The sequence below is a fragment of the Miniopterus natalensis genome, chromosome 7 (genome assembly GCF_054644295.1).
Source record: "Miniopterus natalensis isolate mMinNat1 chromosome 7, mMinNat1.hap1, whole genome shotgun sequence".
NCBI lineage: Eukaryota > Metazoa > Chordata > Mammalia > Chiroptera > Miniopteridae > Miniopterus > Miniopterus natalensis.
This window is the reverse complement of record NC_142087.1, coordinates 16,810,350-16,823,337: the sequence shown is the minus strand read 5'-3', so window position 1 is coordinate 16,823,337 and position 12,988 is coordinate 16,810,350. Positions and strand designations below refer to the sequence as shown.

The following is a 12,988-nucleotide window of genomic DNA, read 5'->3' as shown; positions in this document are numbered from 1 at the left end:
CCCAAGTGGGAGACTGATTAGAAGTCCATTATTTAATAAATATGTGCATTGAGGGCAAAGTGAACACAGACCAACTTCTTGGGGGGGGGTAGTATAAGAGGAGCAGAGGGAGAATTCCAAGGTGGAGCTAGTACCAAACTGAGTAAGGAAGAAAGTACAGGGTCAGCTTTGATGAGTGGCTTGACCTTAGGTTTGTGATTACTACGCATCAAGGGTGACATGTGGGCTAATGGTGGCTTGGGGTGGAGAATGGAGCATGACAGTGGGCTGGTAAGTGGTGTGGGGCAGAAAAAAGAGGAAACAGACCCACAAATAGCCTTCAAGTAGAATTGGAGGAAGAGAGGGATGCAGAGTTCTTGCATTAACTTTCCGTACTCTTTGAAATAACATCTGACACAAACAGAAATGGAAATATACCACAAAAGTGTTGATCCTTGCTAGCAATCTAAGTGCAAATGAAGCTGCTAAATTAGCACACACTGCTGCTGGGGAAACTGGTACCTGAGTGAGTAAAGTCCTTTAGAGAGCAGCCTCAACAGAGCAGTTGAGAATCAAATGAGACTGTGCAAAGGCACCAGCACTGCCTGAAACAAGCATGGTTTTCTTTGGTATAGACAAAAAGTGGAAGGGAACCTGCAAAAATGAAAGCAAGCCTTTTGTTTGGGAGATAAGATTTAGATAATTTTTTGCAAAAAAAAAAAAATTTTGTTAAACCCATGCTTGGAGCAGCCCTCTTGAGCTGCGTCTAGTTTGTCCAATCCCTTGTTCAGTCCTTTCTGCCCTTGCTCAAAACCTATTTTCTGTCTGGACACTTTGCTCTCCTGTTTCTGGAGCTTCTCAGCGTTGCTGGAGAAAAACCACACCTGGACTGATTTACAGAAGAAAGTCATATGAGTTAGCCTCGTGGGACCCCTCTCTGTTGCTTGCCATCCTGTTCTCTAAGAATTCCGTCACCGTCTGTGTTGAGCCCTTCCTAGGCTTTTCCACTCCCTTCAAACCCCACCCCAGTTCCGGAGCTCTCGCTCTTCAGCACCTTGAGACCGCAGTGGGCTGCACATCCCCATCGCTCTGCCTCTGCACTTCTAACTTCCACCCCGTCTTGCTGTGTGGCTCTCACTGCCCAGAGGGAGGTTTCACCTTTTCTTCAGTGCCCCAACATAGATTTGAAGTCCATCGTAAGAGTAGAATGGTGATAAGTTATTTTCCGTTTGTTGTCATATAAGCCTACAGTACAAGATGCTTGACTTCTGTATTATAGGTTATATTCAGTCATGACTGGGAAACGAAACTTAAAAAACAGCCACATCCAAGTCATAACATGCATTTATAGCTATACCAACTTTTATCCTTTCACCTGTTGATGGGCATTTATGTTACTTCAGTTTTGGGGCATTACAAATAAAGCTGCTGTGAACATTTATGTACAAATCGTTGTATGAACGTGTTTTCATTTCTCTTGGGTAAACATCTAGAAATGAAATGATTGGATCCTATGGTAGATGTATGTTTAACTTTTTAAGAAACTACTAAATGATTTCCCAAAGTGGTTGTCCAATTGTACATTCCCACTAACTGTAGTTGCAGTTCCTTCACATCCTCACCGACACTTGGTATTGGTCAGTCTTCTTAATATTAGTCATTTTAATAGGCGGGTGGTATGGTTTTAATTCACATTTCCATAATGACTAATGATGTCGACCATCTTTTCCTGTGCCTATTTGTGATCTATACATCTTCTTTGGTAAAGTTTCTGTTCAAATTGTGTTCCTCCTATCCCCTCACCCCTTTTTAAAACTTACTATTGGGCTTTGAGGGTTCTTTATTCTGGATCCAAGCCCTTTGTCAGTTGTATGGTTTGAAAATTCTTTCTGTGGCTTGCCTTTTTCTTAACAGTGTCTTTTGGAGAACAGAACATTTTAATTTTTATCAAGAACAGTTTATTAAAATTCTCTTATGGATTATACTATTGGTGTCATATTTAAGAAATCTTTGTGTAACCCAAAGTCACAACTGTTTTTCTCTGTTTTCTTCTAGAAGGTTTATAGTTTTAGGTTTTATATTTAGGTCGATCTATTTTGAATTAATTTTTATATATGGTGCAAGTTATGAATTGAAATTATTTTTTGTGTATATCAAATGGTTTCAGCACTATTAGTTGAAGACTATCCTTTCTCCATGAAATTCCCTTTGCACCTTTGTCAAAAATTGGCTGTACATATATGTATTCATCTCTTCCTGGACTCTATTTCATCTATTTGTCTATGCCAATACCATACCCTTTTGATTACTATTGCTGTATAAATCTTGAAATCACATAGTGTTAGTCTTCCAACTTTGTTCTTTATCAAAGTTATTTTGGCTATTCTAGGTCCTTTAAGTTTCCATATGAGTTTTAAAATTATCTTAATTTCTACAAAATTCTGGGATTTCAATTGTGATTGTATTGATGGGAAAAACTGACAGCTTAACAATACTGAGTCATCTAATTCATGAGCAAGATATATCTGTCCATTTGTTTAGGTCTTCTTTAATTTCAGCAATATTTTGAAGTTTTCAGTATACAAATCTTTCCTTTGTCAGATTTACCCTAAAATGCTCACATATTTATTGTACATTATATTGTTTTAAAATTTCTGTTTCTGATCATTCATTGCTAGTACAGAGAAATACAATTGATATTTATGTTGACCGGTATTATAACCATGACCATGTATACATATTAATTGCTTTGTTAAATTTGCTTATTAGGTCACGTAGCTTCCTTATAGATTCCATTGGATTCTCTATATAGGGAATTCTGTTGTCTGTGAATAAAGACAGTTTTACTTCCTGCTTTCCAATCTGTATGCTTTTTATTTATATTTCTTACCCTGTTACACTAGCTAGAACATCCAGTAGAGTGTTGAATAGAAATGGTGAGAACAGACATACTTGTCTTATTCCTGATCTTAGGGGAAAAGTATGCAGTTTTTTTCAATATTAAGTATGAGATTAGCTGTAGGTTTTTTCATAGATGTTTTCTATAAAGTTGAGAAGTTTCCTTCTATTCCTAGTTTGCTAATTTTTTAAAAAAAGCAGGAATGAATATCAGGTTTTGTCAAATGCCTCTTCTGCATCTATCAAAATGCTCATGTTTAAAAAATATTTTAGTTTCATAATATGGTGAATTACATTAGTTGTTTCCCCCACACACACAATGTTAAACCAACCTTGCATTCTTGGTAAAAAAGGAAAGAGTTTCTGTAGTTTGAAGGTGATAGAGTAAAGATGGTATTTCCTCCTCTCAGAAATCACCAAAGCAAAAGTGAAAATGAGACACAGAAATGTAAATACCATATCTGATGACCAGAAGAGAGCAGAAATTCCAAACAATGAATTAGATGAGTAGGCTGAAAAAAGCAGTGGAATCGCTGCTTGGTACAAATCACAGGGCAGTATTTACTAAAGTTGAAACTTTACATACTCTATTGTCCAACAATTTTACCTCAAGAGAAATGAGTGCATCTGTCTACTGAAAGACTTGTACAAAAATATTCTTAGAAGTTTTATTCGTAGTAGCCAAAACTTGGAAACAAACCAAATGTCCATCAACAGGGAGTGGATAAATTTTTGTCATCCCATACAAAGGGACAGTACACACTAATAAAGAAAAACAAACTACTGATAGAGGCAACAACATGGATAAACTTCACAGATGTAGCCTTGAAAGAAGCCAGACACTAGAGTACATGTTTTATGATTTTGTTCTGTACAACGGCAAGAATAGGCTAATTTATGGTGATAGAAGTCAGAATAGTGGTTACCTTTTGGGAGAGGTATTGATTGGAAAAGGGCATAATGGAACTTTCTGGGATATTGGAAGAGTTATCTATCTTGATCTGGGTGGTAGTTGCATGTACACACACACACAAATATGTAAAAATTCATTGAGTTATATCCTCAAGACTTGAGTATTTTATTTGTATGTAAAAGGCATGTGAATTATATGTCAATTAGAAGGAAACCAGGATGGATTTTTCCAGGAGTGGTTTAATATTAAAAGACACCCCAAAAAGTAATTAACCATATAAACAGAATGAAGTAGAATAACCACAGTCCTTGTGGTAAATGCAGAAAAGAATTTTATCGCTCAACATCCATTCACAATCAAAACTGTCAGCAAACTAGGAATGGAAAGGAATTTCCTTAACTGGATAAAGGTTAACTACCAAAACTCTAGAGTAATCTACATAATGTCTAACGGTGCAACCTCAGACGCAGTTCCTTTTAAATCAGTATCACATCAAAGGTGCTTATGAACAGCAATTCCATGTGTCTGGGAACCCCAACTTGCACAGGCTGAAGATGAACACAGGAAGGGGTTCTATCCTGAGAATGTCTGGCTTTTAGATCCATGTGGAATCCTTCAGTTCAGAGGGCTTCACAACCTTCACTCATGTTACAAATATCCTGCAAGTATGCAGTAGCACATATCAATTTCAAAAATTGTGTTTTGGTTAAACATTTGAAGATGCAGGCCAGAAAATATGACAGAAGCAACAGAACTTAAATCAAGTTCTTTTAGTTTTAAAATGGAAAATATTTAAAAGGTAAGAAGGCAATATAAAGAACGCAAGCTCCAAAATATAGATGGAAATGTTTGCTCAGCAGAGAAAATTAACTTGTCCAAAGCTGGTTGCTCAGGGCTGTTCACTCCGGGAGGAATGGGGAGGCACCGCGGCTGGGCGAGGAGTCTGGGACGGCGGGGACGCCTGGAGCCGGGCCCTTCCCTCTCCAGGGCTCTCAGGGGCTCAGCCCTCTGTGCCTCTGGGTTTCTGGTCGGGGGACCCGGACTGAAGATTTGGGATAAGCGGTGAGGAGTCCACGATGCCCCCCGTGAGGACAGTGGGCAGGAGATGACCCTTCCCGGCCCGGAATCCGCCCTCGCCTGGCGGGTGAGATGGGCCTTTGCTCCCTTCGCACAGCTCAGCCAAGCCCGACTCTCCGCCGCCAGAGCTGCGGGTCTCCGCCAGAGGGCGCCCCGGCACCGTCGGTCGCCGGGCCCGCAACCTGAGCTTCCCGCGCTGGCGATTTTTCCCGAGGGCTCCCTAGCAGCTCCCGGTGTGGGCGCCCCAGCCCTCCAACCCCGACCAGCCTTGGGACGCGCTCTTCAGCCCCAGATCCCCGTCCGCCCCGCTCTGCCCCGCGGTCTGCGCCCTCCCCGATGCCGTCCGCGCGTCGCCCGGCCCCTCTCCCGAGCGCGGAGGATTGCGGCCCCGCCCCGGCTCTTGGGGCCCCTCCCGCCGGACCCCGTCTCCCCCAGTTCCCGTGACGGCGGACAGCTGAGGGGCAGAGCCGCCTCCCTCGCCCCCGCCGGGCCGCAGCCTCCGCCTTTCCCGGCACGCGCGCGTCCGAGGGGGTCCCCTCTCCTCCCCCAGGATGGCCACCGACGCTCTCAAGTGCTGCCCCCCCCCACACACCCCACGCTCGGGCCCTGCGGCGCCTGGGCCGCGGCGACTCCTGGCCCCCGATCCTCGGGCGGAGGACCGTCCTACCTTCGGGCCTCCCGCCCCCGCGGGCCCCACGATGCGCGTCCGCCGCCGCGGAGCCTGTTTTCTCGGACGCGGGGCGCCTCCGGGCCGCGCCTCGGCCGCGCTCTCACTCCCCGCCCTACCCGGTATTGTTCCGGCCCGGCCGCGGGGGCCACTGGACCCCACCCCCCAGCCTGTCCTGTCGGAGGGGTTCTGGGGGGCGGGGGGACAGGCGAATCTCCGCATTCAGCCGCCCAGGTCGCTCAGGCCAACGGAACAGCTCAGCCCCCCTTCTTGCCCCAAACCCGGACGCCTAGGACGCCTTCATCCCAGCAGCTCGCTCGCCCCGCGCTCGCGTTTTTAAGCCTTTTAACTCTAACAGGGTTATTTGATCTACACCCAAAGGGATTTCTGGAATTATGTGCCTGATACCAGTTCTTAGTCTCCGCAGGCTCCCTCCCTTCGTTCTTTATCCGAATTCTCCCCTCCCCCTGCCTGCCCCTAGAGCCAGCCGGTCCATGGTGTTTTTGTTTTCTAGGCCTTCTTGGCCCCCCCCCCACCAAAGTGTTTTGTTGGCATGCATCTTATTTTTTTTTTTTAATATATTTTTTATTGATTTTAGAGAGAGGGAGAGAAACATCAATGAGAGTGTCATTGATCAGGGGCCTCCCGCTCGCCCCCTGCTGGGGATCGAGGGGAAACTCAGGCAAGGGCCCTGACCGGGAATGGAACCATGACCTCTTGGTTCCTAGGGGGACGCTCAACCACTGAACCACACCGGCCAGGCTGTTGGCATGCATTTTAAATTTGCATTAAAAGAATTGTATTATTTGTTTTCCACTCAAAGCTAGGATTTCAAGATCAATCTCTATAGCTGCCACCCCTTCTAACTGCTGCCTCCTCTCTGTTGCTCACACCTTTCTCATTTCCTGCCACCACCAAAACAGTACCATCATTACTCTCAGATACACCCCCTTATGCAGTGCTTCTCAAACAGTGTCCATGTGTATCACCCGGGACTCTTGTTAAAGTGCAGGCTCCAATTCCACAGGCCTGGTGTGGGGCCTGAGACTCTGCATTTCTAACCAGCTCCCAGCTGAGGCCTATACTGTTGGTCCTGGGACCACACTTTGAGCAAAGTGTGAAGGGGCCTTGGTGAAAATTCATTTTGGGTTGCTGGGTCACAGGGTATGTTAAATTTTTTTTTTTTAATCCCCCCAAGGATATTTTTCCCATTGCTTTTGAGAGAGAAACATCGATGTGAGACACACACACTGATGGGTTGCCTCCCACACAGCCCTCGGGGCCAGGGATTGAACCTGCAACCCAGGTATGGGCCCTTGGTCAGAACTGAACTGGGGCCCTTCAGTCGGAAGGCTTACGCTCTAACCATGGAACCAAATCGGCTAAGGCTGTGTTGATCTAATTTGATAAGTACTCCCCATCTGCTGCGCAGTCTAGTTGTACCACCTACCCCACACCAGCAGGGCAGGAGAGTGGGAGGTACACACAGGGTGGTGCAAAATACGTTTACAGTTGTGAGTACACGAAACGGTTTACTCTTGTATTATTTTTGTATTATTTTCCCTACGGACAACTGTAACCCTACTTTTGCCCCACTCTGTATTTATGTGGGGAAAGGAAGAGGCCTTCTCCTTGCTCCTGCCCACCTCTTGTTCCCCGATGTGTTTGGTCTGGGCAAGCGGCTATTTCGAACCTGCCTTCTCATCTCTAAAATGGAATAGCAACAGCATAGCTACAGTTCGTGGAGTTAGGAGTCAGTCTAGGAGCTTCACCCACATGCCAGGAGCCCCACAGGAGCCCTAAGACAGGTGTTCTTACCTTTGTTTTACTCATGAGGAAAATAAAGTTCAGGAAGGCTTAGCAGTTTCCACCGAGGCCATGGAGATAGAAAGTGACCATGTTGGGATTCAAACCCAGCTTCAGCAAATACACCAGAACCCATGCTAACCACGAGGCTATACTACCTTCATGTCCTGCCTAGCCCTTGTGCCAGGCCATATTTCAGGGAGAATCACAAGGAAATGGCAAGGAAAGACTGTGCCTGGGTTTCAGGCATGGATGCTGAAGGCATCTAACCAGCGGCATGCAGGGTTATGAAACTCCACAGCAAGTGGGTTTTGGTGAAAATGAACCTGGGTTCTAGGGGCTGGTCCTCAGGGCTTGAGTATTTAGGTGGCAGGAGAAGGGGACTTTGGGTCTAGGGGTTTAGGAGCAGAGCTTTTAGGGTTAGGTGTACGGTAGTAGGTCAGGGTTGGGCAGGAGTTGGAGGGTCAGGTGATTGGGTCTTAGCTGTGGGTAAAGCTGTCTATCGTGCTTTATTTGCTAACAGTTGATCACTCACTGTTTTGCTTGGAGGGCTATCAGATTTGCCAGCACCCTGGGCATTGGGAATGCCACCTTTCAAGGCCCTCCTGGTGCAATGAACAGTTGGGTCCATTTTTGAAACCACGGGCTCTGCTTTTCCCACTCATATAGCCGTGGAAGCATCTCCTGGCACTAAGCCCCAGGCCCAAGCATTTCACAATCAGAAGAGTTCAACATCTGCAGATTTTGAGATTTCATGACACATTTTTACATCTTGTCCATACCCATCCATCCTGTTTACCACTGGAATTATAGCCACAACAGAATATTTCTCCCGCGGCCTAGAGAAGTTTCCTGTCCTTTCTATAGCCTTAGGGCTCAAAAGATCTTTTGAGCCTACAGACTGTTCTTAAGAGTTCAATATGAGATCTTATTGTTTCCTGGATTTTACAGAGTACTTCACATATAGGTATTGCCTTTCACTCAACTCCATGGCAGGATTGGGACCCGCTTAGCACAGGCTCAGACGAATTAACTGGCCAAGGCCACATATGGTGCAGGTGGGTGAAATGGGACTTGTTTTTCCAGAACAGACCTCAGGAGACTTAAAGAGTGGGTACTCTCTGGGAACCTCACTACCCTCTTCAGCCCATTTTCCAGCATTGGGGATGTGGACTGAGGCAGGAGCTAAGGTGTCCAGGGAGTGGGGGAATGTCCCGGCAGACAGGTCTGAGAGGTGAGTTAGTTTAAGTCTCATGGGACTTGCGGCCAGCCCTCTTCTAGCTAGGCTTCTGTCAGTGGGTCCTTTCTAGAGCTTGGGCAAGTGGAAAGGGGGTTCATGGGTGAACTGGCAAGTACAAGGGTACCCAGGTGGCAGTTCTCAGTGAGTCTGAAGCTGAGATAGCGGCAAGAAAAGATACTGCCAGTTGCTAAGGGGGCCCCAAGTGGTGTCACCACAGCCACATGGAAGCTCTTGGTGGCTTGGCCAAGCTCTGCCCCTAGCTAAGCCTTTTGCCCTGCCCCTCTCCTCAAAGGCCCTGGCCTCCCACACCAGGTACCTGCAGCACTGGTTTGAGGGAGGTGCCCAGGGTCAGGCCAGTCTACCCTGCCGGCTCCAGCAACATCACCCATGCCACAACCAGTGCCAGGGGCTGGAAGTCTGGGCCTGCTGAAGCAGGAAGGCCCTGGTCTCACTGCCCTCCCGCTCCCCCGGGGCCTCAGGCCCTAGGCCAGGGCTCAACAGACACAGGCAGCGGGATGGGTTGCCCTTCTATTGGTCCAAGTCCTGAGCGTAGCCTGGGTGAGACATGGAGGTGAGGAGGCCCACCAGGCTCAGCAGCGTAGAGAACAGCAGCACGAAGGAGGCGGTGAAGAGCAGGGCCGGCAGGGCGCTGAGCACCAGCAGGAGGACAGCGGGCAGCAGATGGCGCCATGCCGCGGCCACCACAGGCCACAGGGAGCTCAGCAGGTGGGAGCCGGTGGTGAAGAGGGCGTGGCACAGCATCAGTGCCAGCAGCAGGTAGAGGATCCCCTCCAGGTTCCACAGCACGCGCTGCAGCGGCTGCCGCCAGGTCGACGTGGCCCACCACTGGGTCCAGCTCTGGGGCACATGGTACGAGCACCAGCGCACCCAGTCCTGCCGGTTGACCCAGGTGGACCAGGGCACCCCTGGCTGCTGCCCCTCGCCGGCCCCGATGGCATCTGTCTCCACTCGAGGCTGCTGCATCACAGCTGGTGCACCTGGGGAGAGGGCTCGGCCAGCTGCAGGAGCAGCCCTGGAGATGCCTGGCACCTCAGGGAAGGTAGGGGTGCAGGGGCCAGGAGGGCACCATTGTGGGTGGGGTGGGACTTTGAGCTGGGGTCTAGGTCTTACCTCTGGGCAGAGGTCCCTAAGTCATGTTGCTTCCTGCAGCACCCAGGATGGCCTGGCAGCCAGAGTTGAGCCCCTCTTTCACTCTCCCTCCCCCCTCCCCAGAGGAGCCCCATTGTGACCCGGACTGGGGTGGGGTCCCGCCAAGAAAGGAGCCACTGCAGGGTGTGAGCTTCTCTCTGTGGACCCTTCAGGCTGGCAAGGGAGCGTGGGAGCCCACAGATGTAGTTCCTCACGCTTTCTTGTGGAAAGCCCTCTCAGATCCCTGTCCTTTCCCTGCTGGCTGATAACGATTCCCACTCTGCTCTCTTGCAAGTCTTTCTCTCTGGACCTTCATTCTTTAGAACCAGAGAGGAGGCCAGAAAGACCAGCCCCAATCTGCAGGCTCTGAGATGGCTGTCACATCCTGCCTGGGCTCCCTGTCCCTTATCTCACCTTCTGTCATTGCCAGAGGTCCACTGAGGTTCAGGCTGGGGGCAAAGGGGTACCCTCCCACCTGCCTAGCCCAGGATGGAGCAAAGGAGTCCTGAAGGAGCTGTATGGCCAGTGTATTTCTGGAGGGCAGTCAGGCCCAAGGATGGAGGCAGAAAATCACGCCAAGCAGGACCAAGGGCATGCATTGGGCTCCCAGGAGCAGCTCCAGGCCTAGGAGCAGCTCCAGGCCCAGAACCAGCAGTAGCAGAGTCTCCTGGAGGCTGAGTCGTCCCGTGACTGACACTGTCCGCAGGAGTAGAGCTTCCTGCTGTCTTGGACCCTCGCCGGCCCCTTGGCTTTGGCCTCCTGCGAGAAGTGTGTGCTGTGGCTGGGTGGGACCTGCGGTCCTGTGGAGAGAGAGGGTAGCAGCTGGGCTTCCAGAGGCTGACCAACTTGCTCGCTTGCCTCCACCTGCCCACCTGCCCGGCTGCTGCCCATTTACCTGTGGAGCAGGTCGAAGGCCAGGAAGCTGACCAGTAGCACCAGCAGTAGCAAGGCTGGTCCAGCCATGGAAAAGACTGCCCGAATTGTCAACCCCAGTGCTCCCAGCCCTAGGACACTGTCCAGGAGCTGGGCCCGGCTAAGGCCCCAGGAGAACACACATGAACCCACTGGACTACCTAATCCCTCCCCAGCACCCAGGCCCCTGGGAGGGACAGGGATAGGATAAGCAAGGGCTTCAGGCCTGGGTAAGCAGAGCTGGGTCATGGAGGAAGGTGGTTACAGAAAGGGGCTGAGCTGGGAGGGAGTATGGGGGGGGTGGGGGGTGGGAGGGGATGGCAGACACTCAAGGATGAGCTCAGGGAGTGGGGAATTGGGCTCCTTGGGAATCTTCCCCTCCCCACCCACCCACCCAACCCTCTTCACCTCCTCCCACTTCTGTCAGCCATTCTGGGACTGGGCAGCTGGGACATTGTGACCTCTTGTCAGGTGGGGCTCTGGGGTAGGGAGGGGCTACTGCAGTTTCTGGCCTCATAAGCAGCTAGTGGCTCAGGTGGGGCTTAGCCAGGGGTCAGCTCTTTCTGAGAACTAAGACTCATCCTCTTGTTTCTGCTAATTCCCTGTCCTAGGGCCCCCCCATGGGGATCTGAGTTGCCAAGAAGGCATTCTAACCCCATCACTACATGGGTGGCTGACCAAGGGAAAAGGGGCTGCTTTCTTTTTCCTGCCAGTGCTCGGAGCTGTGTCCAGGGAGAAGTCATTCAATCTTCCTGTCCAGTGCTTTCTCCCCTGAGAGTAGGGTGATGCCTGTGGACCCTTGTGGGTGATTTTTCAGGACTGCAGCCCTGGAATGCAGAGGTAGACTCTGTCAGGAAGAAACCAGAGGCTTTCCAGGGCTGGGCTCCCATGTGGCCTGCTACATGGGAGTGGGGCAAGAGGCAGCCGTTTAAGCATTTTAAGTTCTATGGTTTATAGGAGATGTTTGGGATCCTGGGATTCCAGAAATGGCATAGAAAGCTACAACATGGTAACCCCTAAATTGGAGGTTAGAGTTACTGTATGAGAGTGAAATTAAAGAAAATGAACATGTAATGAAGGGATTGGTCACCTAGGAAAGAAATCTACCCCCATTGATAATCTGTAATTGGGTGATGGTTCCAACACATCTCAGTTTAGTGACTTGAAAGGCAAGAATGGAAATGGGCCATAACTGAGAGGACTTAATCATTGTCCACATATCATACTTTGAAGGAAAACTGAAGGGGGTGGGGCAAGGAGGACAGTAGAGGTACAGTCCCTAGGAGAGGAGGAGACAGAGAATCAGGCTGCATACCTGCCTCCAGCAGGCCTTGTCCAAAGACTCAAGCTTGGTGGCCTTGACGTCTTTGGTGGTGATGAGCTCAACAGTCCATGGAGCCAACGCCACCAGCCCTCAGGACCATTTATTGATTGCCTTTGTTCTGGCTCTTCCCAGAGTAATAAAGCAATGACCACAAAATTCTGAGGGAAAATTATTTTCAACCTAGAAACATGTATTTGTTCAAATGATTTCAAGTGAAGGCATAATAAAGACATTTTAAGCTATACAAGGTCCCAAAAATTTGATTTTGCATACACCTTTTCTTAGAAAGTTTCTGGAGGATGTGCTTCAGAAAAACAAGGCATTACACTAAGAAAGAGGACAATCTGGGATTTAAGAAATGAGACTAAACACAGAAGAGGAATGATGAGAGAGGCCTGGGATGTCAGCTGCATTCCCAGGTAAAGAAAACAAGTGCCCTGGCCGGTGTGGCTCAGTTAGCTGGGCACCATCCCATGCACCAGGAGGTTGCCAGTTTGATTCCTGGTCAAGGGCACATGCCTGGGTTATGGGCTCGATCCTCAGGGCAGCTGATCGATATTGTGCTCTCACATTGATGTTTCTCTCTCTCTCTCTCTCTCTCTCTCTCTCTCTCTCTCCTGTCCCTAAAAATCAATAAACTATTAAAAAAAGAAAGCAAACCAGCCCAGGATCAAAAGATAGATGCTCAAAGAGGAATGTCTTCAGAAGAAGATGAAATTAATTATCTGTGTTTAGACATATTTAAAACAAATGTTCAGTTCTGTTGGAAACTTTGGGATTGAATTTGCAATTGATGCTTAGAAAACCAAGCAATAATAAAGTAATTACTCCAGGGAAACAAAAAGTTGAATATTTACATGGTTATAACATAAGCTCTGCATATTGACTCCAGTGATTTGGCTCTTTTGGCAAAATGGAAGGAGGGGAAGTTATGTTTGTGTATTTGGATGTGAATGAGTGGGAGGGTGAGAGGAAATCGAGAGTCTTAATTTCATAGCAGGAAATCCACAGATAACATCTAAA

At 48.7% G+C, this 12,988-nt stretch overlaps 2 protein-coding genes across 2 annotated transcripts; both read right to left on the bottom strand.

The window, feature by feature from the left end:
- Window positions 1-9,108: 9,108 nt before the first annotated feature.
- On the bottom strand, window positions 9,109-9,824 carry TMEM239 (transmembrane protein 239). Its single transcript, XM_087819294.1, has 2 exons — window positions 9,721-9,824; window positions 9,109-9,637 (listed from the first exon to the last, which is right to left on the bottom strand). The coding sequence occupies exons 1-2, from the start codon at window positions 9,822-9,824 to the stop codon at window positions 9,109-9,111; spliced, it is 633 nt and encodes a 210-aa protein (XP_087675420.1).
- Window positions 9,825-10,222: 398 nt separating this feature from the next.
- C7H20orf141 (chromosome 7 C20orf141 homolog) lies at window positions 10,223-10,890 on the bottom strand. The gene is made up of 2 exons (XM_016215796.2): window positions 10,625-10,890; window positions 10,223-10,529 (listed from the first exon to the last, which is right to left on the bottom strand). Exons 1-2 carry the CDS (start codon window positions 10,888-10,890, stop codon window positions 10,274-10,276), a joined length of 522 nt encoding a protein of 173 aa, XP_016071282.2. The 3' UTR covers window positions 10,223-10,273.
- Window positions 10,891-12,988: the final 2,098 nt, after the last annotated feature.

What these genes read in the sequence shown, in the direction of transcription:
- C7H20orf141 (XM_016215796.2), bottom strand. Translation starts at nt 10,890, where the DNA reads ATGACCCAGCTCTGCTTACCCAGGCCTGAAGCCCTTGCTTATCCTATC. An exon ending in GCCTTCGACCTGCTCCACAG is followed by an intron (nt 10,530 to 10,624) that starts GTAAATGGGCAG and finishes CTCTCTCCACAG; the next exon opens with GACCGCAGGTCCCACCCAGC.
- TMEM239 (XM_087819294.1), bottom strand. Translation starts at nt 9,824, where the DNA reads ATGGGGCTCCTCTGGGGAGGGGGGAGGGAGAGTGAAAGAGGGGCTCAA. An exon ending in CAACATGACTTAGGGACCTC is followed by an intron (nt 9,638 to 9,720) that starts TGCCCAGAGGTA and finishes CACCCCTACCTT; the next exon opens with CCCTGAGGTGCCAGGCATCT.